Source organism: Tenrec ecaudatus, chromosome 10, assembly GCF_050624435.1.
Source record: "Tenrec ecaudatus isolate mTenEca1 chromosome 10, mTenEca1.hap1, whole genome shotgun sequence".
NCBI classification, from domain to species: Eukaryota; Metazoa; Chordata; class Mammalia; order Afrosoricida; family Tenrecidae; genus Tenrec; species Tenrec ecaudatus.
In genome coordinates, this window is record NC_134539.1 from 153,773,888 (window position 1) to 153,796,649 (window position 22,762).

At 51.9% G+C, this 22,762-nt stretch overlaps 1 protein-coding gene across 3 annotated transcripts; it reads left to right on the forward strand.

The window, feature by feature from the left end:
- The first annotated feature begins 40 nt into the window (after positions 1 to 40).
- Positions 41 to 22,707, forward strand: TEN1 (TEN1 subunit of CST complex). Of its 3 annotated transcripts, XR_012786497.1 has the most exons (5): positions 41 to 316; positions 11,488 to 11,585; positions 13,744 to 13,901; positions 20,164 to 20,413; positions 21,974 to 22,111. XR_012786497.1 is itself a non-coding variant. In XM_075562240.1 (4 exons), the coding sequence occupies exons 2-4, from the start codon at positions 11,497 to 11,499 to the stop codon at positions 22,105 to 22,107; spliced, it is 381 nt and encodes a 126-aa protein (XP_075418355.1). In that variant the 5' UTR covers positions 41 to 316; positions 11,421 to 11,496; the 3' UTR covers positions 22,108 to 22,707. The 3 variants fall into 3 exon arrangements, 2 of the variants coding, with proteins under 2 accessions (XP_075418355.1, XP_075418354.1); XM_075562240.1 differs by lacking the exon at positions 20,164 to 20,413 and having other exon boundaries at positions 11,421 to 11,585; positions 21,974 to 22,707; XM_075562239.1 differs by lacking the exon at positions 20,164 to 20,413 and having other exon boundaries at positions 21,974 to 22,700.
- Positions 22,708 to 22,762: the final 55 nt, after the last annotated feature.

Here is a 22,762-nt window from a genome sequence, read left to right on the forward strand (position 1 = left end):
CGCTAGGCCCCGCCCTCGACCGACCCGGCCCCGCCCCTCCTCCTGCCCCGCGGGCCTGGGCGCGTGACTGGCAGGGGCGGAGGCGGGCCCACGTCGGCGCAGAGACCGCGGCCGGCCGCGCGGAGGAAGGGTGCTTGGCGATCGGGCAAGGGAGGCCTCCGAAGGCTGCTCGGGAAGCAGGCCCCGCAGGGCGGCCAAGAAACCCACTGTGTTCCGGGGACCGGAGTAGGCGGGGCACCGGGAGAGGAGGCGCCCCGGGTCTCCAGCCCGCTCTCGTCACGTGACCACGCGGGGCGGCCGGCGACGCCTAGAGCAGGTGGGCAGGAGGCCGGGGGAGGGCGGGGCGAAGTGGAGGAGGGTTGCGCCTGCGCCTGGAGGCGCTCTGCCCCTCCTCTTCCGGGTGTCCGTGGGCAAAGCCGCCCCTCCCCCGGAAATGAGGTAGGAAAGGACAGTCAAGGACCTAGGCTGACGAAACCGGACCATTGCTAGGCAAAGTCGTGGGATTCCCCAAAAATCCCTTCCAAGGGAGAAAAAAAAAGAGGAGGGGACAAAGGCCCAACGGAGAGAGGCTCTAATTAACGTTTTTTTTTTTAATTTCAAAAGGGAGAGTTTATTTCAAAAAAATTTCTAAATCTGCCCCAGGACGTTGTGTTGTTGCTATCATTAGGTACCCCAGATCCAGTTAACTTTTGTTGATATAAAAGTCATCTTTATTCTCAGAGGCACCGTCTGTAGGAACCGGGATGTGGCATTGCGGGCGCTCCCTTCTGCTGGTGGGAGGGGCGCGAACTTAGAACAGTGACTCAGCTGAAAGTCAGTGCTGCGAGGTCTTGCAGCCAGGACACTTGTGTGCGCTTGCTGTTAAGGTTTTCATCAAAGGAGTCAAAGCCATGTTTTAAAAGCGCAGCACAGTATGGTTTGTAATGAAATGCAACAGTGCCCCATGCCCAAAGGCAGCTGCTTTTAACTAGTTGCTAAATAGCTGGTAAATAATGTTTGCATGCCATTCTTTATTCCTTTACATTATCTTTAGACTTTTTGGCACAGTAATGAGGGTACAGCACACTACACCAGCCTTTGCCCTCCCAAACTTACCTTTGTAACTTTAAAAGCTACACTAAATAGTCTTGTTTTTAAAACGATATGCTAAGTTCTCTGTTCCAGTTGCATCAGCTAACAGTAAACTTACTGTCCAGACAATGGTTCATAACCGTAGAGGCATTTGCCTCAAATTTTAATGAGAGAGGGGGCCAGAAAATGGAAGCAGTCAAGATGAATAGTATTTCCATGCAAATTTTAAAAGTCCAAATTAGTAACAAAAATACCACGGTGAACAAAATACAAAGTTGTTCATTAGGACAGAATCAGTTTACATTTCAGGCAGCAGTATTACTCAGTAAGACACACTTCCTGGTACAGTCCAGTTACCTGGGCAGGCCGGTCCAGGAAAAGCAAAAGAAACACAAGCTAAAGTCAAAGGACAACAAGGTCAGGTGAAGGCAGTAAGACCTGGTGTAGGTTCTTGGTGTCCAGGCTGAGGGCAGGGGTGATGCTTTTATTTCACAGTTTTTGATGAATCCGCTCATCCATTCAATAAAGATTTACCAACCAGTAAAATGATGGAAAGCTGGAAAAGGCTCACTTACCTGTCTATGCCAAAGAATTTGAGCACCAGCTACCTGGCTGACTGGAAGAGATTTGCATTGGTGCTTATTCAAGAAAGATGATCCAACAGCTTGTAGAAATTATCAAATGGTGTCCCTAGTAGGACAGGCAAATGAATTTTGCTGAAGATATTTTAAAATGGTTATCGACAGGGAACAGCCAAAAATTCAAGCTTGATTCAGGAGAGGAGTGAGGGACATTGCTGATATGATGTGGATCTTCGCTGAAGGCTGAAGACACCATAAAGATGTTTACCTGTGATTTATTGACTATGCAAATGCATTCAACTATGTCGATCATAACAGATAATAGGTAACATTTTTAAGAGTGGGAATTCCAGAACACTTAATTATGCTCATGCAGAACCTGGGCGCATAGACCAAGAGGTACTCATCCAACTGAAGGGGAGGATACAGCATGGTTTAAAATTAGAAAGGGGTTGTGCTTGACACATGATGTATGCATGGATTGTCCTAAGAGCTGTAAGCCCCCAATAAAATGATTTTTTTTAATTAGGGTTGTACCTTCTAACCATACTTATTTCAATCTGTATGTTGAGCAAATAATCTAAGAGTTGGATGATATGAAGAAAAACCCAACGTAAGGAATTGAGGAAAACGATACAACCTTGCTGGCTGAAAAGCAGACGTCTTGAAGTTCTTACTGATGAAGGTTGAAGGCTACAGCCAACTATTTGTATGGATGACAAAAATCCTCACAATTGGGCCAATAAACAGCATCATGATGAATGGACCAAAGATGACAAGGATTTCATGTTACTCGGATCCACAATGGAATCCCGTGGAAACAGCCATCAAGAAATCAAATGACATATAACTTTGGGTAAATCTGCCTCAAAAGACCTCTTTACGTTGTTACAAAGCAAAGATGTCATGTTGAGGACCGCTGTACCCTTGACCCGTGTCACAGTACTTTCGGTGCCTGCTGTTCCCACAAGCACGTGAATAAGGAGGACGAAAGCAGAATTGGTCCACTTGAGTTGCAATGCTGATGCAGAGCACCGGCAGCCCATGAACCTCCAGAGAAACAGTAATGCCAGAGGCTCCTTGGACCTGAGGGTGGTGAGACTTTGTCTTGAGTCCCCGGGGCATGTTTGTCAAGGGGGCTGGGTCCCTGGACTTGGCCATCGGATCTGGTGAAGTAGAGAGTCAAGGATGGGCTGCCATGTGGCTGTAACAATGGGCTCCGGTGGTGGAGGGAGGTAAAAAACGAGGAGCTGATACCAAGGACTCAAGCAGAAAGAAAATGTTTTGAGAACGATGATGGCAACATGGGTACAAATGTGCTTGACACGATGGATGGATGGATGGATGGATGGATTGTGGTAAGAGCTGTAAGAACTCTCCCCTAAAGGCTTAAGTGGAGAGCAGATGTTTTGAGAATGATGAGGGCAATGAATGTACAAATGTGCTTTACACAATGGATGTATGTATGGATTGTGATAAAAAAGTTGTATGAGTCCCTAATAAAACTATTAAAAAAAAAAGAACTCTCCCCTAAAATGATTGATTCAAATTAAAAACAACAACAATGGGCCACAAAAGGGCAATGATTATGAGGGAGGCATAGGATCCAGACAATCTTCCTTCTGTTGTGCACAGGGGTCACTGTGGGTCAGAACCTACTTGATCTGCCTAAGGGCAACAATGGAGACAAGGTGTTAGGTCTAAGGGCTTCAGGCAGGAATAAGACAAGATCCCTACCCTTGTGGAGCTGGTAGGAGACGTAGGCGTTGCCCTTAACCAAGTAAACACACCACACTGTTTATTTGAAACTGCATGATGACTAAAATGCCCTGAAACTAAGGTAAGGGACGGAGTGGAGAAGGACATGTAGATGGAGGGAAAGGGATGGCCTTGTGGAGGAAGAGGCCTGTGAACTGGGACCTGAATGTGAAGGGATCAACCACGTGACTTTTCTAGAGGAAGACTGCTCATGCCTGAGGAGGAAAAGCCGGGTCATCAAATCCTCAGGAGACTGACCTAGAGTGACAGGAAACAGGAGCCAGCTCCCTGCTGCGGTGTTATGGGCCAAGGTGAAGTTACTGGAGTTTAACAGGTAGTTTTTAGTAATCGTTTTATTAGGGGCTCATACAAATCTTATCACAATCCATACATACATCCATTGTGTTAAGCACATCTGTACATTCATTGCCCTCATCATTCTCAAAACATTTGCTCTCCACTTAAGCCCCTGGCATCAGCTCCTCATTTCTTCCCCTCCCTCCCCGCTACTCCACCCTCCTTAACCCTTGATAATTTTTAAATGATTATTTTGTTGTATCTTGCCTTGTCCGACATCCCCCCTCACCCACTCTTCTGTTATCTGTCCCCCAGGGGGGAGGTCACATGTAGATCCTTGCAATTGTTTTCCCCTTTCCAAACCACCCTCCCTCCACTGTCCCAGTATCGCCACTCTCACTATTGGTCCTGAAGGGATCATCTGCCCTGGATTCCCTGTGTTTCCTGTTCCAATCTGTACCAGTGTACATCCTGTGGTCTAGCCAGATTTGTAAAGTAGAATTGGGATTGTGATAGTGGTGAAGGAGGAAGCATTTAGGAACTAGAGGAAAGTTGTATGTTTCATCGTTGCTACATCGCACCCTGACTGGCTCGTCTCCTCCCTGAGACCCTTCCGTAAAGGAATGTCCAGTGGCCTACAAATGGGCTTTGAGTCTCCACTCCGCACTCCCCTTCATTCACGACATGATTTTTTGTTCTTTGATGCCTGAAACCTGATCCCCTCGCCACCTCGTGATCACACAGGCTGGTGTGCTTCTTCCATGTGGGCTTTGTTGCTTCTGAGCCAGATGGCTGCTTGCTTACCTTCAAGCTTTTAAGACCCCAGACGCTATATCTTTTGATAGCCATTTTCCATCAGCTTTTTTCACCACATTTACTTATTCACCTGCTTTGTCTTCAGGGAATGTGTCGGGAAGGTGAGCATCATAGAATGCCAATTTAATAGAAGAAAGTATTCTTGCATTGAGGGAGTACTTGAGTAGAGACCCAATGTCCTTCTGCTACCTTAATACTAAACCTATAAATATATGAACATAGATCTATTTCCCCATTCTCATATACAAATATATCTGCATATGTGCATGCCTTTATTTAGATCTCTATAAATGCTCTTTGCCTCCTAGCTCTTTCCTCTATTTCCTTTGACTTTCCTCTTGCCCCACTATCATGCTCAGTCTTCATTTGGGTTTCAGTAATTCCTCTTGGTTACATTACTCTTGATGATGCCCTACTAGGCCTCCTACACCCTCCTCACCACCGATTTGGATCACTTGTTCCCTTGTCCCTGGGTTTGTTAACACCACTACCTATCCCCCAGGCAGTCCATTTTAAGCAAGGAAGCATGATCTACAGCATTTAAGCATTTTACTTGAAAATACCTGAAAGGCAGAGGGAATCGTGCAGGGAGTGCCCATCTGCTCATCAACTCCACCTCCTCTCGCCCACATTAATTTTAAACAAAGCTTGCATCTTAGAGCCACAAATTCTGTAACTAGCGTAGGTATCTTTAAAATACCTTTAGCATAATCATACCTGGAAACATCAATTAAAATGTCTTAATATCATGGAATGCAGTCAATATTCCAATCTCCCCAATTGTTTTGCTAAGTTTTCCTACAGTTGAATTGTTCAAGTCAGGGTTCAGACGAGAGCGTCACCTGATAGGAATCTTAAGCCTGTTAGAATGTGTAGATTTGTCTCTAAAAGGTGGCGGTTGTTTTCTTCCGTTTATACTTTGGGGAAATGAGATTTTTTTCTGTGGACTTTCCTATAATCCGGAGGTTACCATTTCACTGTTGGCAAGTCGATCGAGTGACCCTCCAGCACAGGGTAGGCCTGCTCCCGTGGTGGTTTCTATGGCTCTGACTCCTAAAGAGAGTAGAAAGCCTTGTCTTCCTCCCACAGAGCAGCTGGGTGAGTCGAACTGCGGGCCTTGTGCTCAGCAGCCTAATGCATAACCCACTACGCCATCGGGAGAAAGATGAGGCTCTCCACTCATGAAGGTTCACAGTCCCAGAAGCCCCCCGGGGCAGGTCAACTCGATGTAAGTGAGTTTGGAGTTTTTGGTGGTAAAACCAACCGTTCAAAACCACCAGCTGGTCCCTGAGAGGAAAAAGAGGCTTTCTATTCCTGGGGCAGCTCTCTGTCCTCTAGGCTTGCAATGAGTCAGCATCCACTCGAAGGCAGTGAGCTGAGCTAAGCGCAGAACTTTTGCATGCTCCTCTTTCTGTTCGCTCTTGGTTAGGTCTGAAGGCTTCATTGTGGTGACATTTGAGTTTCTTGAGAAAAATCGCTCCTGTTCCAAATGACCGTCCAGATTGTTATACAGAGAATGGAAAAGAGCCAGGCAAGGGCAGAACTAGAGACCGGTTATAAAGCGATGAAGTTCAGGCCATGGCGGTGACCTTGAAGAGAGAAAGTGGACAAATTCCGTGCATCTAATTCTCTGCCTGGAACTGGGACCTTCAATCTGTACGAGAAGCGGCTGTGCCCCGGAGAAGCATAGTGGGAAACAAGGCTTGTAGGTTCCATGCTCCCGGCTCCCAGCGGCTTTAATAAAGCCGGTGTTCTAATAGTCGAGGTTGTTATTACGGACATGTGTAGTCTAGGTTCTCCCTTATGGGGCAACCTTGGGTTCGTGATTCTGAAAGCAGACACGGGCACCGGGAACAGCGTGTGTTTTACAGAGAGCCAGTCCTTGGGCCCCTCCACCCTGCACTGCTGTTGGATCTCAAGTGAGCATTCTTGTCAGAGGAAATAAAACAACACATCCCAAGAGGGAAATGGAACGTGGCCTCCACAAGCACACGCGTGTCAGTCCTGGGCACTGGTCCTGGCTCTGCCTTCCGCTGTGACAACCGAAGTGCCTGGGCCCTTCCTCATTCGCCCTCTTCAGGTGTCGATTTGGGACGCTCCATGAGCAGAAAGGGGTCTCGTTAATTCTCTAGGCCCGGCACAGCGCCTGGTGCTTGCTCAACAAGTCTTTGTTGAATTAATACATGGCTCCTTGACAAAAGGTTTTTCTACTTTCGAGGAGCCCGGTGGTACTGTCAGTTAGGCATTGGGCTGCTAGCCGCAAGGTGGACAACGCAATCCCACCAGCCAGTCCATGGGAGATAAACGAGGCTGCCTGCTTCTGTAAAGATTTAGTCCATAGGGGGAAGTAGGGAGGGATGGGGGGGGGGGGAGACCTGATGCCAGGGGCTTAAGTGGAGAGCAAATGCTTTGAGAATGATGAGGGCAATGAATGTACAGATGTGCTTTACACAATGGATGTATGTATGGATTGTGATAAGAGTTGTATGGACCCCTAATAAAGCAATTAAAAAAAAAGATTGAGTCCATAGAGAGTTAGTGTAGCAGTGGGGTCTTTAGTTCTCATCTTCTAGAAAATCCACTAACAGGAATGTGGACACTCAGCAATAAGCATTTAGGTGAAGCCTTAGATTGAGGGTGTTCCATCTTCTCTTGAAGTCTCTTCAAACCTGTCTGAGAAGAGCCAGACTGGATGTAATCTGTGCGCTCTTGATCTGCTCTCCTTGCTAGTTAACCCTGAGCTGCGTCATCTGCCTCGGGCTCATGTCTGTCAGCTGTGTACATTGGCTGCTTCCCTCTTTCTGAGCCATTGGAGAGCGGGCTGCTTAAGCCATGTCCCTTTCCCTTCAGTACCCGATAGGGCATGTCCTGAAATCCAGGTGAGGAAATAGTGTGGGGCCACATCTGACCTCCTCAAACTAAACTAGGGAGAAGGAGAGGCCAACTGCCCATCCGCTGAGGGTGACGCATGTGAAACAGGTCAGCCATACCTGCTCCACCTTATGCTGATTTCAGCTGCTGTCTCCTGGGTCTGACAGCCCGCTGCCGTGGCCACACACAACTCACAGACAGTGGCTAGGAGAGGGGATTTGGGAAGCTGACAAGTCAAGAGAGCATCCAGAAGATCGAAGATGACAACACACTTGTGTTCATTGTGGCTGTCAAAGCCAACAAGCACCAGATCAGACGGGCTGTGAAGAAGCTCTGGGACATTGATGTGGCCCAGGTCAACACGTTGGTCAAGCCTGACGGTGAGAAGAAGGCATATGTTCCACTGGCTCCTGACTGACGTTTTAGTTGTTGCCAACAACATCGGAATCTTCTAAACTGAGCCCAGCTGGCTAGTGCAAAATATAAATTTTTTCAATTAAAAAAATCCAAAGACCCAGCATCGAGGACACCATCCTCCACAGCAGTGTCTCTTCTCAGCCATGGGGGTAGGCACATTTCTGTCAGTGGCTTAGCCTCCCCGCCAGGTGGCTTGGCCACATGCTATCAAGCTGCTCTATTGGTGACACATGCCTATAGGACCCCACCCTGCCAGCTAGCCTCCTGCCAAAGGCACTCCGCTTGACTTGTCCTGTGGGCTCCCCGTCCCTGGGCCTCAGTCTGGAGACTGCCTCTCTGCTGCCCTTCCACACTGGCACCTGGGGCGCCTTCACTCCTGGCGGGTGCTGGTGGGATTCTCTCTACCCTCAGAGGAACAGCGAGACGACCGGTCCCCTTGGAGCCTCTAGCCCTTAACTGCGTGATATCACCTGGTCACTTGGTGACAGGCACACAGACGGAGGGCTTCAGAGCCGTGCTGAGTGATTGCGCTTCGCTTCACCAGGACGTTCATTCGCGTAGACCACAAACAAAGCAAAACTCACTGCCATCCACTCGATTCCAACCGAAAGACAGGGTAGAACTGTCCCCGTAGGTTTCCGAGGCTGTAGCTCTCCATGGGAGCAGGAAGCCTTGTTCTTACCCCTGGGAGCCGCTGGTGGTTTCAAACCGCTGACTTTGCAGTTAGCAGCTCAAGGCGTGACCCCTCCACCACCAGGGCTCCTCTCATAGATGATATAATGATCCAGGGAAGGGAAGGAACTGGGGCTTACTCTGTCCACCTTGTCACCATGCACCCGCGCTTTACCAGTGACCTTCATCTCGAATTACACGTCCTGGTCCTTCAGTCTCCTCTTTGCTTGCCCCGGTTTTGACCCTTTTGAATTGTAGCCCGTGCTTTTGTTTGGATTGGCCAGGCGTTTCTTCGTAATGATATGCAGGTGTGTAGTACTTGGGTTTGCACAAGGCAGTAATGGTCCAAAGCCCATTGCGAAGCCCCAAGGTAGACTAGATTGTGTCACCATTGAATTCTTTCTGATGGCTAACCAAGGAAACAGATCATCTTGTCCTCAGGCAGAATTCTCGTGGGGAGTGCATTGCCTCCGCCCCTCTGCCCCCCAGGGAGGGGCAATTTCTCAGGGAGGGGCAATTTCTCACGGAGGGGTTTGTGGGCGTCCTTGATGGAGGCCGTTGCACTGGGGACTGCGTGTACCAGGATGCCTCGCTCACCTTGACTCTTGCTCTGGAGGCCCCCCACCCACTCTGGATAACCAGTCTGTGTTTTGGTACGGCCTTTGTCCCTTGAAAGACTCAGTAAATGTTCTCTTTAAATTATATTCGAAATGGGGTCTCTTTTCAACCCTAAAACAAGTTCATACATTTCCGAAAGGAAGACCACAGAAGCGATGTCCCTTCGGTGTCTCACACGGGCCAGGCGTATCCTGATGGTCACCTTGCACAGGTTTCTCCACTGGGAAATGGACCGACCACAAGGGGGGTCCCAGCCCCAGCCCCACCCTCCACCCCGCACACAGAAGTTGACCCTGCTGTGTGATAAGAGCCCTTCTGGTGCAGTGGTTCCGTGCTCTGCTGCGCACTTTCGAGGTTGGCTGTTCGCGCCTACCCACTAACTACTCACAGGGGAAGGTGTGGTGTTTTCCTGTCAGTTACAATTGGTTTGTGAATGTGGTACTTATTTGCCCCTTAATCGATAATGCTGGTGGCATTTGAGAATAGCAAAATTACTTGGAAAAAGAAAGAAATAGAAACATTTTTTGGGGTGGGGGATTCTCCATTTTTTTCTGTGCGAGATCGAAACATTTTTAGTCTTTGCTTTTTGCCGGACTGAATGGGATTGTCCCCGGAGCCGCTGCATTTGTTTCTTTTTCACTTGTTTTGATTCACTTTCTGGCTTTTGGCTTGTCTCTTCTCTACCCTGCTGAAAGAGCCCTGGTGGCCTAGTGGGGAACCACTGGGCAGCTGCTAAGGGCAAGGTCAGCAGTTCGAACCCACCAGCTGCCCCGAGGGAGAAAGATGAGGCTGTCTGCTCCCGTAAAGAGTCGGAGCCTGGCAAACCCGAGTTCTGCCCTGTCCTGGGGTCGCTGTGAGTCAGAACCGACTCAGTATGGGGAGTTTTGGTGTAGTCGCTGAAGAGGATCCACAAGGGGGCTTCCTTTGGGAGACAAACAACCTGTGCTGGACAGACAGCAGTGGGGACAGCAGGGTGGCTGCTTCGTGGCTCCTGAGCTGCACAAGCCAGACCTGCTCTCACCCTCTGTCTTGAAATGGCCGTCCCACACTGACCTGTAACACCAGCCAGGGGTCACCAGTTGCGCAAGATTGCAGGTTACTAAACTTGGGAGTAAAGCTGTGCTGAGGCCCTCACCTTATCTCACCTCCACTTATCTCTGCTGAGATCACCAATCTCAGAAATGGCTGAAGGTTATCACTGAGACCTATTTCTTTGTTCTTCCAGATCCCCAGCTCTCTAGCATTTTAAAGCAAATCTAGTATAGGAAACTGGTTTGGATAGAGAGTATTCGGGGGAGGAGGAGGGGTAACAAAAGAGGGGGTGCGTGGGACTTCTCGAGAATGTCTTGGTGTCGTTTCTCTGCCACGTTCTCACTCAGCTGGCCACACTGAGTTGACTCTGGCCCAAGTGACCCCCTGGGGGAGGGTGGAACTTCCCCTTGAGTTTCCAAGATCATAAGTCATTCTCCCAAGGAGCACCCGGTTGGGTGGTTTGCAACTGCTGCCTTTGGGGATCCGGTCCATTGTGTACCCAAGATGCCACCAGGTGCCTGTGGTCACGTTAGTTACCTTTAACTTCATCAGTGGTAGGAGGTGTGGTGTGCTCTCTGGTGAGGGGCAGTCAGGCGTGTGACTGGTCACTGTTGGGGGGATTCTTGGGGGGTGCCCTTAATACTCAAGTGGGGGTGGGGGAAGGTGGGGGTACAATGAATGACTTCATATCCAGCCCTGTTAGCCAGGTCTTTGAGACTCCCATGCAGTCCCTGAGCTGAACGTGGCCTATGGACCCGTGAGGGTGGGGGTGAGGCGTCAATGCGCCTGGGTCACGATTCCTAGTATTGCGCGGTCGCCTTCCATTTTGTGACGTGCCTCTGTGTCTGTCTGTCTGTGGTTAGGGTCCCCTGTGGGAGCCAGTCGTCTGTTATGTTCATGAGGCAGGATTGGTCACGGTCTTTGTAGAGGGCGTGACCTAAGTCGTGCTCCCCACCCCAGTAATCACCCTCCACTCTTAATCAAATGATTATCATAAACAGCTTTAATGAAACCCACTCCTTTGCTCTTCCAAGACAAGAGGAGAGGGAAACTAATCCAGAGGGGGGCCTCCCACCTGCCAAGAAGAGACAGAAAAGCCGCACACCCTGGGTCCCCCAAGGAGAACCTCCAAGACCCAGAGAAGGACTGAGGCCCACAGATGTTGAAAGGGCACAAGGCCCTTCCCCCAGACCCAGTGGAAGGAAAACCTTCCCCACAGCCAAAGCTCGGCCTTTGGATTTCTAGCCGCCGGAACTGCAAGAAAATAAACTTCTGTTTCTGCCCTAGCTGCACAAGGAGCCAAGATTCCAGGTTATGCGGAGTCTTCCAACATCCCCCTCCTCTCTGCTTCCAGGAGGCCGGGATGCTGCCCAAACCTGCGATCTATCACTTCCCCTGGGAGGTCAGTGCCGGCCACGTCCCTGATGGCAGCTCACTGAGAACATACGGCAGGTGAGACTAGCGGTCTCCCCACCCGGTGGGGAGGGTGTTTCTGGGGTCCCAACCACAGACAACAAAAAACCCAGTTCAATGGTTTTGTTATCGCTTTGCCTAATTATTAAAAAAAAGACATATTAACAGTATGTATATTCATTGTACACAAGGTGGAGAATCCATAAAGGGACAAAGAAAAAGCAAAACTCCCCTGCTGAGGCTCCTGGCGGTACTCTGGGGAGTCTTTTGGGGCACGCGCGCACGTGTGTATGTGTGTGTACACATATCGATGAACATGTGGGGAATGAAAAGTTCATGGAATTTTCCCCACACACTTGGTGACGTCCGTGTGTGTGTGTGTGTGTGTGTGTGTGTGTGAGATCTGTTACGTACAGTATGGCAGATGACCCCCAGATGTGTTGGCTTATAAAAGTGTCAGTGTTTATGATCCCCTACTTGCTGTAGGAGAGAAAGATGGGGCTCTTCACTCCCGTAGAGGGCTCCAGGCTGAGGCCCACGGGGCAGTTCTAGAGTCAGCATTCCATGGGAGTGAGGTTGGGTTTTTTATTACTATTATTTTGTTGTTGTTGTTGGGGTTTGTGTTTGAGTTGCCGTAGGTCAGGAATGTGGGAATAGTCGGGGGCCTTAGGTCCCCTCTCAGGGTCGTAGTCAAGATGTCCGCAGGGGCCGCAGCCTCTGAAGGCTGGACCAGGACTCGATGAGCCGCTTTGGAGGTGCGGTGCTGGCCAGTGGCTGCAGGTCTCCCTCTCCGGGTTTCTCCGTGGGGCTGCTGAAGGGTGCCCGCTCCGGAGGAAGAGCGGGGTGGAAGCCATGGTGCTCCTCTGAGCTGGTCTTGAGACCCTCTCAGTCACTTCCACGACACAGACCCACCCCTCCCGCGTGGGAGCAACGACACAAGTAGAAGCCGGGCCATACCTGCCCAAGGACGGTTCCTCCTCGGCGAGGAGGGGGCAGGTCACACAGGTCTCCAGCCGGTGTGAAGGTGTGAAGGGAACAGATGATGTGTCAGAAGACCTCTTCTCCACGCTGGCCCATGACCCCGCAGCCCCGTGGCGTCTCCCTTGCTCAGACAGGTCGTACCAAGACCGCTCCCCAGTGCTGGTAAGTGCTCAGAGGGTGTCCCACCCTGCAGGCCAGCTCCTGCACAAAGAAGGCCCACGGCTCTACTCAGTCTGGGCCCCCGGAAGCCATCGCCGAGTTGCCCCAGAGAAACGGACGCTTTTGGTTTATGGTTTAAGGATGATCTCAGCCGCAGTGCAGGTGTTCGCTCAGCTTCTACAGCTCCAGAAAGTCCAGAGTCTGAGAGAGAATTCATAATTCTCTTCTCCACTTTCTCCTTTGTACCGGAATCCTCCTATCGAGTCGTGGATCAAGATGTCCAGTCAGGGTGGCCAGGCTCCATCCAGTTCTCCTGCTCTCGTAACTAAGGAGACAGTTGTTAGAGGTGATTAGAAACAGATGACATTGGGCAACAGAAACGTGGGTGAAGGGAGACACTGGACAGTGTAAGACATGAAAAAAATCATCATAATTTATCAATGATCAAGGGTTCATGAGGGAGGGTGTGGGAGGGAAGGGGAAAATGAGGAGCTGATACCAAGGGTTCAAGTAGAAAGAAAATGCTTTGGAGAATGATGAGGGCATCCAATGTACAAATGTGCTCAACCCAATGGATGGACGGATGGATTGTGATAAGAGTTGTCCGAGCCCCCAATAAAATGATTTTTTAAATGAAGAAAGAAATAGATGACATCCTGATGGGAGCATCTTACATGTTTGTCAAAACTCCGGAACCGAGAGGCAACAACGGGAGCAAGGATTCCAAGGCGCGTGATGGGGAGGCTGGCGGGAAACGGGGAGCGAACATCGAATTCGAGAAAGAGGACTGTCATGCCAGGTGTACAACTCTTGCGCATGTGCTTGACCTGTTGCCATGTGCGAGCTGCGGTCTGTACGTCTGTACGTCTGGGAACCTGTTCAAGCCCAGGCACCACGCGCCGAACCGACACTCGAGTCAGGATCTTAGAAGCACAGAAAGGCCTGGGACGTGGTTTCCATTTCTCTGATCAGCAGGAGGTTGGTTGTTCCCCAGGACCTTCCTGCTTTGTGGCGGCGTCGGTTCCACCCTAACCATCACATGTCCCCCGATTTCCAGATTGAGCCTCTACGACATGACCCGGTCCAGACTGACCCTGGTGGCTCGGCGTGGAGCCGACCAGCACCAGGTCCTGGTCTGCACCAAGCTGGTGGAGCCCCTGCAGGCCCAGGTGGGCTCCCTGTACCTTGTCCTCGGGGAGCTGGAGCACCAGGAAGGTAAGCTGCCATCGCCACCCCTTGGTGCGCTCCGGCTCCCAAGCTGGGCGGTCGGTCCCTGGATGGCTCAGCGAGGAAGGGCCCACAGGTGTATGGCCACGTGGGACCCCGGGCGGCCCTTAGGGACAGTGAAGAGACATCTCCGGGAGGTGTACACAGGACGGAGCAGCCCCTCATTCCTGGGGGCTGATGGTGGGCCAGGCCTGGGGCGGGGGGCTCGCTTCCATCGCCTGGGAGCCGCAGAGTAGCTCTGATCCACATCTTCGTCATGGCTGTTTCAGAGAAGAAGAAACTGAGGCTCAGATAGGATGGAGCCTTGACAGCCAGTGGAGGAAAGATAAGCAAAGGGGACACGCACCCACACACACAGCCACACACTCACATTCACACAGTCATATTCACACTCACACACAGTCACACATGCAAACACATTCACCTGCACACAGTCACACACATTCACACACTCACAGACAGTCTCACACACACTCACATTCTCACACACACTCACATTCACACACTTTCACACTCACAGCCACACACTCCCATTCACACAAACACTCACATTCACACTCACACACATTCACAGTCACACACTCACACACACACACAGCCACACTCACTCACATTCACACACAGCCACACTCACACACACTCACACATAGTCACACACTCTCATTCACACACACAGCCACACTCACACACACTCACATTCACACACAGCCACATTCACACACAGTCACACACTCACATTCACACACACTCACACATAGTCACACACTCACACATAGTCACACACTCACACACACTCATATTCATACACTCACATTCACACACACAGCCACACTCACACACACTCACATTCACACACAGCCACACTCACAGTCACACACTCACATTCACACACACAGCCACACACACACTCACATTCACACACACAGCCACACTCACACACACTCACACACACTCACAGTCACACACTCACATTCGCACTCACACTCACACATAGTCACACACTCATATTCACACACATAGTCACACAGCCACAGTCACACACAGTCACACACTCACATTCACACATACACTCACACATAGTCACACACTCATATTCACACAGTCACACACTTACATTCACACACTCACACACACTCACATTCACACACACAGCCACACTCACACAGTCTCACACACACAGTCACACACTTACATTCACACACACACTCACACACACTCACACTCACACATAGTCACACACTCATATTCACACACACAGTCACACAGCCACACTCACACACAGTCACACACTCACATTCACACACACATACTCATATTCACACACACATTCACACACACACAGTCACACACTCACATTCACACACACACTCACACATAGTCACACACTCACATTCACACACAGTCACACACTCACATTCACACAGTCATATTCACACTCAACACTCACATTCACACACAGTCACACACACGCAAACACATTCACCTGCACACAGTCACACACATTCACACACTCACAGTCAGACACAGTCTCACACACACACTCACATTCTCACTCACACTCACACATAGTCACACACACAGTCACACACACTCATTCACACGCACAGTCACACACTCACATTCACACAGTCATATTCACACTCACACTCACATTCACATAGTCACACACCTTCACACATTCACAGTCACACACAGTCACACACAGTCACACATTCACACGCACACAGTCACACACACACATTCACACAGTCACACACATACTCATATTCACACACACAGCCACACACTCACATTCACACACTCACACACACATTCATTCACACAGTCACACACATTCATACACACCCCAGCACACACACACACTCATACCCTGTCACACGCAACATGCATGTTGGTATCTTTTAATCAAGGAACTACATCTTTATGAAACAACCCTAGTGGATGGATGGATGGATAGATGGATGGACGGACGGACTGTGATGAGTCGTATGAGACCCCAATAACAAGATTTTTTTTTAATTAAAAAAAAATCAGAAAATGGGCCAGGACTCGTGCACATGGCTGTTCAAAGCAGCATGTTGATTTCCACCCCCTCTTGTTTTCTAGAAGTTCTGGTGGTTTAAACTCTGCATGAATGCACAGGGAAGGAGGCATTATTAAGTGGGTACTGGCTCTGATGAAATCTTGTTTCATAAACATTAACCTTTATTCAGGCTAAGCCTTGAAGCTCACAGAGGTAATTAATTATAAGAGTGGCCTCAGGGCACAGAATAAGAGCAGCCACAAGGACATCTGTGTGAGTGATTCCATAGTGACTGGGGGAGGGGGCCCTGGGGGCCTCTGCCTAGCCCTGGCCTAGCCCTCCAGGTCCCCACAGTGAGGCTGGGACCCCTCAGGAACCAACTGCCCTCGGATACAGCTTTAAGCCCCAAATGTAAATACAGGAGAGGTAGGCAAGGAGACAGGCAGGGCCCAGGGTGGACGTTTGGAGCTATTTATTGTGGGAAAGACCAAAATAAACATCGTTTTTGTTTTTTTAGTTTTTATTTTATTAGGAGCTCTTACAACTCTCATCACATTCCATATCCATTGTCTCAGACACATTTGTCCATATGTTGTCATCATCTTTTTCAAGATTTTTTCTTTCTACTTGAGCCCCAAACATCTTTTTTTAATTTTATTTTATTAGGGGCTCATACAACTCTTATCACAGTCCATACATACATCAATTGTTTAAAGCACATTTGTACATTCGTTACCCTCATCATTCTCAAAACATTTGCTCTTCACTTAAGCCCCTGGCATCAGCTCCTCATTTTTTCCCCTCCCTCTCCTCTCCCCCTTCCCTCATGAACCCTTGATCATTTATAAATTATTATTTTGTCATATCTTACACTGCCCGACATCTCCCTTCACACACTTCTCTGTTGTCCATCCCCCAGGGAGGAGGTCACATGTAGATCCTTGTAATCGGTTCCCCCTTTCCACCCCACCCTCCCTAGACCCTCCCAGTATCGCCACTGGTCCTGAAGGAATCATCTGCCCTGGATTCCCTATGTTTCCAGTTCCTATCTGTACCAGTGTACATCCTCTGGTCTAGCCAGATTTGTAAGGTAGAATTGGGATCATGGTAGTGGGTGGGGAGGAAACATTTAGGACCTAGAGGAAAGGTGTATGTTTCAGCATTGCTACACTGCACCCTGACTGGCTCTTCTCCTCCCGGTGACCCTCCCGTAAGGGGCTGTCCAGTTGCCTACAGATGGGCTTTGGGTCCCCACTCCTCACTCCCCCTCATTCACAATGATAGGATTTTTTTTGTTCTTTGATGCCTGATACCTGGTCCCTTTAACACCTCGTGGTCGCACAGGCTGGTGTGCTTCTTCCACGTGGGCTTTGTTGTTTCTGACCTAGATGGCTGCTTGTTTACCTTCAAGCCTTTAAGACCCCAGATGTTATATCTTTTGATAGCCAGGCACCATCAGCTTCACCACATTTGCTTATGCACCCGCTTTGTCTTCAGCAATTGTGTTGGGAAGGTGAGCATCATGGAATGCCAGTTTAATAGAACAAAGTGTTCTTGCATTGAGGGAGTACTTGACCCACGTTTCTTTTTTAATGTAGTGTGTTCATCTCAGAAGTACCCACAAGTAGAAAGAATCATGTAAGAAAGTCACCCAGGTTCAATTAACAAAACAGACTCATCAGTGAACTGGCCCTGCGAGTTTCTGAGATGGTCACTCTTCCGGTGTAGACAGCTCCGTCTTTCTCCTGGGGAGCGGCTGGTGGTTTTGAACTGACCTTTGGTTGGCAGCCCCACTTGTAACCACTACACCCCCAGGGCTGCTCCTGGGTCCAACTGTGGTCCTCACTTACTGTCCTGTTTCACTCTGTCCTCATGTGCTTGTCTGCCGGGTACATTACGTAAGTCGATCTAAGACATCAATTCATCAGACTTCCAGTGCCCTTTGTTCTGTTAGGTGTGATATCTACCTCTAGGTGTGGAGATGTGTATCGCCCTGGAACAAAGTAAGCAACAGTACTTCCTTGTCTGTGTTTGGCTTCCCTCCATTGCCACCAACAAAAAGGAGTGTGTGTGTGTGTGTGTTCATGACTCATTCCAATCGGCTCCAGTCACAGTCCGCTCACTGTGTTTGGCTTATCTTGTTTTTATTCAGACAGCGCAGGCACTATCCAGCCTTCTGCAAAAGGGGTTCATTTCGGGTGGCCCGCACATGCTGGATGGGTGGGCGAGTTGTAGGAGCAAAGGCAGGGCGCGCCCCAAGTCTGTTCATCCCTCACGGTTCTGCCTTCCCTCGCGGTCAAGTGTTTGTCTCTCTAAGTTTTCGAGAACAGTTTACTGGCATGCGCTTCACACGCCATGCGACCGCATGGCTTGGATGTGTCCAGGAGACGTGCTGTCCTCGTCATCACGTCGACTGAGGGACTCGCTCCGTCCTTGCACCCGCTGTGACCAGCTCCTCCTCGCCCCAGGCCCAGCACCTCTTCTGCCTTTAGGTTTCCGTACTGGCGTTGATGAGACGGAGAGCTGGGGCCAGGGTCCTGCAGACTTCCTGGAGCCTGGAAGTGGCTGGTGTTGCCTCCTGTGGCTGTCAGCCGGCTCCCCCCAAACCCCCGGGCCGTGACTGTCTTATAGTTGGCACCTCCTCACAGGGGCCTCGTTGGTTGCCCATGGCACCAGCCCCAGACGGGCTCTTTCTTGTCTTTTCAACACCTTTTAATCGTGTGTTTGGTGGCATTTCCACTTCCTCTGCATTCATGCTGCCCCTCCTGTATAGGTAGACCCCTCAGAGCTGGGTTCCCAGCGCGGGTGACTTACTGCCCCTTTGTGTATCAAAGCGCACGACTTGGCAGTGCCCCCTGGGGGGAAGCTTTGTACCCCAGACCCTACGAAAGGAATTGGCTTTGCTGCAGTGCTGTCCCCCTGCACTCCTCGCGGGCGATGTGGCCCTTCTGGGGACCACGTTAGGGTGAACCTCCTCTAAGGCTGATGGAGGAGCAGGGAGGCCAGGGGGTTCTGCCACCCATCGAGCCTGCCCAGGGCTCCTCCCACGGCAGAAGGGGCCACATGTGCCTCTGCCCGCACCCACGAGAAGGGCCAGCCTCTGTTCTGAACTTCTCCACATGCTGCACACACACCAGACACACGCTCACACGTGTGTACACACAACGCACCCCACCACATACCAGACACACACACTCACACATGTATGCATACACACCACATACTAGATATACAGAGCACACACTCATGCATGTATTACACACACACCACATACCAGAGACACACCTACACAGAGCACACACCCATACACACCATATACCAGATACACAGAGCACACACTCACACGTCTGTGTACATACAATGCATCCCACCACATACCAGATACACACACAGCACACACTCACCACATATACACACACACCATACCCCAGCACATACCAGATACACACATACACAGAGCACACACTCACACATGTATATATACACACCACATGTACATGCCATGCACACATACAACACTGCCACCCCACCATCACATACACACACCACACCCCATCATATTACACACACATATTCACCACATTATACCATGCCACATACACACTATGCCCCACACACACCACATCATACACACCCACCACACATATGCACATACAGAGGCACACACATTCCATGTCACATCACACACACGTCTGTGCACCTCCTCAAAGTGGAACTGACCCGCATTCTTTTTTTTACTCATTTTATTGGGGGCTCGTACAACGAAGAGCATCCTTCATCGGCCACCTGCTCCCCGTGTCCCCGTCGATGGACCCCCACCCTCCGCTTGTCCTCGCGATGTTCTACAGAACACGTGCTCCTCATTCACAGCCCAGTGAGCACTGGGATGGGAGCAGGGCGGGCAGAGGGTGGAGGCTGCCCTCTAACCTAGCAGGGGGAGTGGGCAGTGCCAGGGGCAGTGCCATCTGTGGCTCTGGCCCCCATCTGGTGGGTGCAAGGGCCTGCCAGGCTCGGATCCCGGCGACTCTGAGGACAGAGCTGGCTGGGGCTGTTGCCCCTGGAGCTCACGGAGACGGCGACAGTGATGGTGACGGTGGAAGCCCCTGATGCCGCCCTGGGCCCTGTGCTGTGAGCCCGTGCCAGCGTGGGGTGCGGCCCTTCCTGGGATGCCTAGCACCTACACCACAAAGCTGCCAACAGGTGGCTGTCCTCTGGTCTCCCACACAGCCCTCAACTGCCCCTCCTGCCCTCCTGCACCTGGCTCCCACCTCCTCCAGCCTCCTTACTGAGAAGGAGGAAGTTCTCCTGTGGACAAGGCGGGTTCTCCAGATCAGATTCTTCTGCTGGCCTCACGCTCCTTCCTGGAACCTGGCTCTGCTCCACCCCAGCCCTCGCCGTCACGCCTCCTAGGGGAGCCCGTGAAGCCTCCCAAGCCACACGCACCCAAGCACCCACGCCAGCCAGGCTGGTTCCTCAGGTCTGTCTGCTCAAGGCCAACCAGGTCTCCCTGGGGAGCCTGCTCCCCTCCCTCCTCACCTAGAACCACGCCCCTCTCATTCCTGGCTCAGCAGCCTTCTGGGCATCTGCCCTGTAGACTTGAGACACTGGTGTCTCTCTTGTCCTTCCCTCCAGAAGGGACTCGCTGCCAGCTTCTTCCCTACCGGAGGTCTCCAACCTACCCTTCCTCCTTCCCACTCACCTGGTCACGTGCCAGCTGCCACCCTCTCTGAGTCCACCCCGGCCAGTGAGTGGAGAGGCACGCTGCTCCCTGGGCTGGTGGCAGGCTGACCTCCCCGTTCTCTGACCTCTCAATAAAAGCCCGTGGCTCACACCCACCAGCCGCCAGCCTGGAGAGGAGACCTGGGATCGGCTTCCGTACTGCTGACTGCCTCGGACACCCTGTGGGGGCAGGTCCGCTCCTTCCTCCAGGGTGGTGTACATCGAGTTTGGTGTTCCAACACATGGGATGCCGTGAACCGGCACCCATGACAACTGCCCTTGGTTTCCTCGGAACCCTCAATGCTGCCTAGACTTCCTCCCGGGAGTGCTGGTTGGGACTGTGGGCTGGGGCCACAAGATCGGCAGTTCACACCCACCAGCAGCTCCACAGGGGAAAGATGAGGCTGGCTGAACCCACCAAGATGTGCAGTCTCAGAAACCCCATGTAGGGTCCCGGGAGTCCAAATCCATCTGGACCAGATGGAAGACCCCTCCCTCCCGTCCCTCTCGGCAAACTCCCTCTCCCTCTCTGCCCCAGGTAAGCCCAAGGCCTCGGGCAGCAGTCAGAGAATGCCATATTGCAAGGCCACGTGTGTTGGTGCTGGGACACGGCCAGCCTGGTGTGCCCTGGGTGATGGGAAGTCCCCGCACTGGCCCTGATTTCCAGAGAAGCCCCTGCCTCCTCCCAGGGCCTCTGTCTCAGACCGGCACCGGGAGGCAGGATACTGTCCTTGAAGTACCCAGAGAGCAAAGAAGAAATAAATTCCGATGTTTCCGCAAGAACAAGGACGGCCTGCTCCCCGATCCCTGATCTATTTGCTAAACCCCCTCCTAGCCTCTCGTGGGTTGAGGCGGGGCCTGAATTACCCCTACAAGCCAATGTCCATTGTCCAATGCCAGTCGGTTCCAGGGTCCACAGGGGTCCTATCACTAACGAGGAACGGAGAGCTGGTCGGTGACTGAGACCAACACCGCCCCGCCCCCCGCACCCTGGGCTCTTGAGCCCTAAGGGGATGGTGACAGTAGTTGCGGTGTCAAAGAAAGCACGTGCCTGGGTGTTTGGGGGGCAGTGGAACCTTCATGCCACTGACGTGTGTGTGTGTGTGTGTGTGTGTGTGTGTGTCCGGAACCAGGCCCATGGTTCTGAGGCCCAGCATGCAAGTGTGCGTGTGTGCGTGACGCCCTTCCTGCCCCCGCCCATCCCCATCAGTACCCGGGACTGAGCCAGTGGAGGGATGGCAGCCAGAAGGCATGTGTGGCGTGGCCCGACCCTCGTCCACGCTCTCCCCGCAGTGGCCCGTGCCTCTGTGTCTTTCAGGTGGAGAGGCCGTGGTGAAGGCGCGCGTGCTGACCTGCGTGGAGGGCATGAATCTGGCTCTGCTGGAACGCGCCATCAGAGAGCAGAGGCTGTACCAGCGAGAGAGAGACAGCACAGCCCAGTCACCACCCTAAGCCAGCTTCCTGGGCCAACCCCCCCACCCCCACTGCAGAGGCTGGTGGCGCCCCGGGGCCCGGCCCCCCCTGCCCTCCCCAGACAAGCTGTACCAGGTGTGGAGCCCAGAATGTTCCAGAAGGCCCTGGAGAATAAAGGCCAGATGTGATGGGCGTGTCCCTGCTGAGCACGTGCTGCGGCGCGCGCCGGGCCAGGAGGGGGCGCTGCGGGCAGGCGGCAGCTGACTTCCTCCCAAGGCTGCAGGCAGCGGGGCTTCTGGTGAATTCCACATCCATCCTGGGCCCCTGCGCGGAGGGGAGGGGGCTGGCCGCCGCAGGGCCGCGTGGGGGGTGTCTGTGACACAGAGGGGCCACCCCAGCCAGGGTTCTGCCCTCAGGGGAGGCTGTGCGTCGCTCAAGAGGCCAGGTTCACCCTCAGGCCTAGGACAGGGTGTCGGCTTCTGACCCCACTCTAACCCCTGACCTCTCAGCCAGCCAGCCGCCCCCTGCCCTGGGCAGGCCTCCTGCCCCCACTTCCTGGGCCTGGACACGGGAAGGGGGGGCCCTCCTCCTCACAGAGAGCGGGCCCTGCAGGTGCATCAGGCGTCCGGGCACCCCGGGCGAGAGGCCCTGAGGACAAGGGTTCCGGCCGGGGCTGGGCCGGGGTTGGACATGG

Excerpts from the sequence above, each read along its gene's own strand:
- TEN1 (XM_075562240.1), top strand. The coding sequence starts at position 11,497 with ATGCTGCCCAAACCTGCGATCTATCACTTCCCCTGGGAGGTCAGTGCC. Across the intron at positions 11,586-13,743 it reads TCACTGAGAACATACGGCAG|ATTGAGCCTCTACGACATGA; the intron begins GTGAGACTAGCG and ends CCCGATTTCCAG. Across the intron at positions 13,902-21,973 it reads GGAGCTGGAGCACCAGGAAG|GTGGAGAGGCCGTGGTGAAG; the intron begins GTAAGCTGCCAT and ends TGTGTCTTTCAG.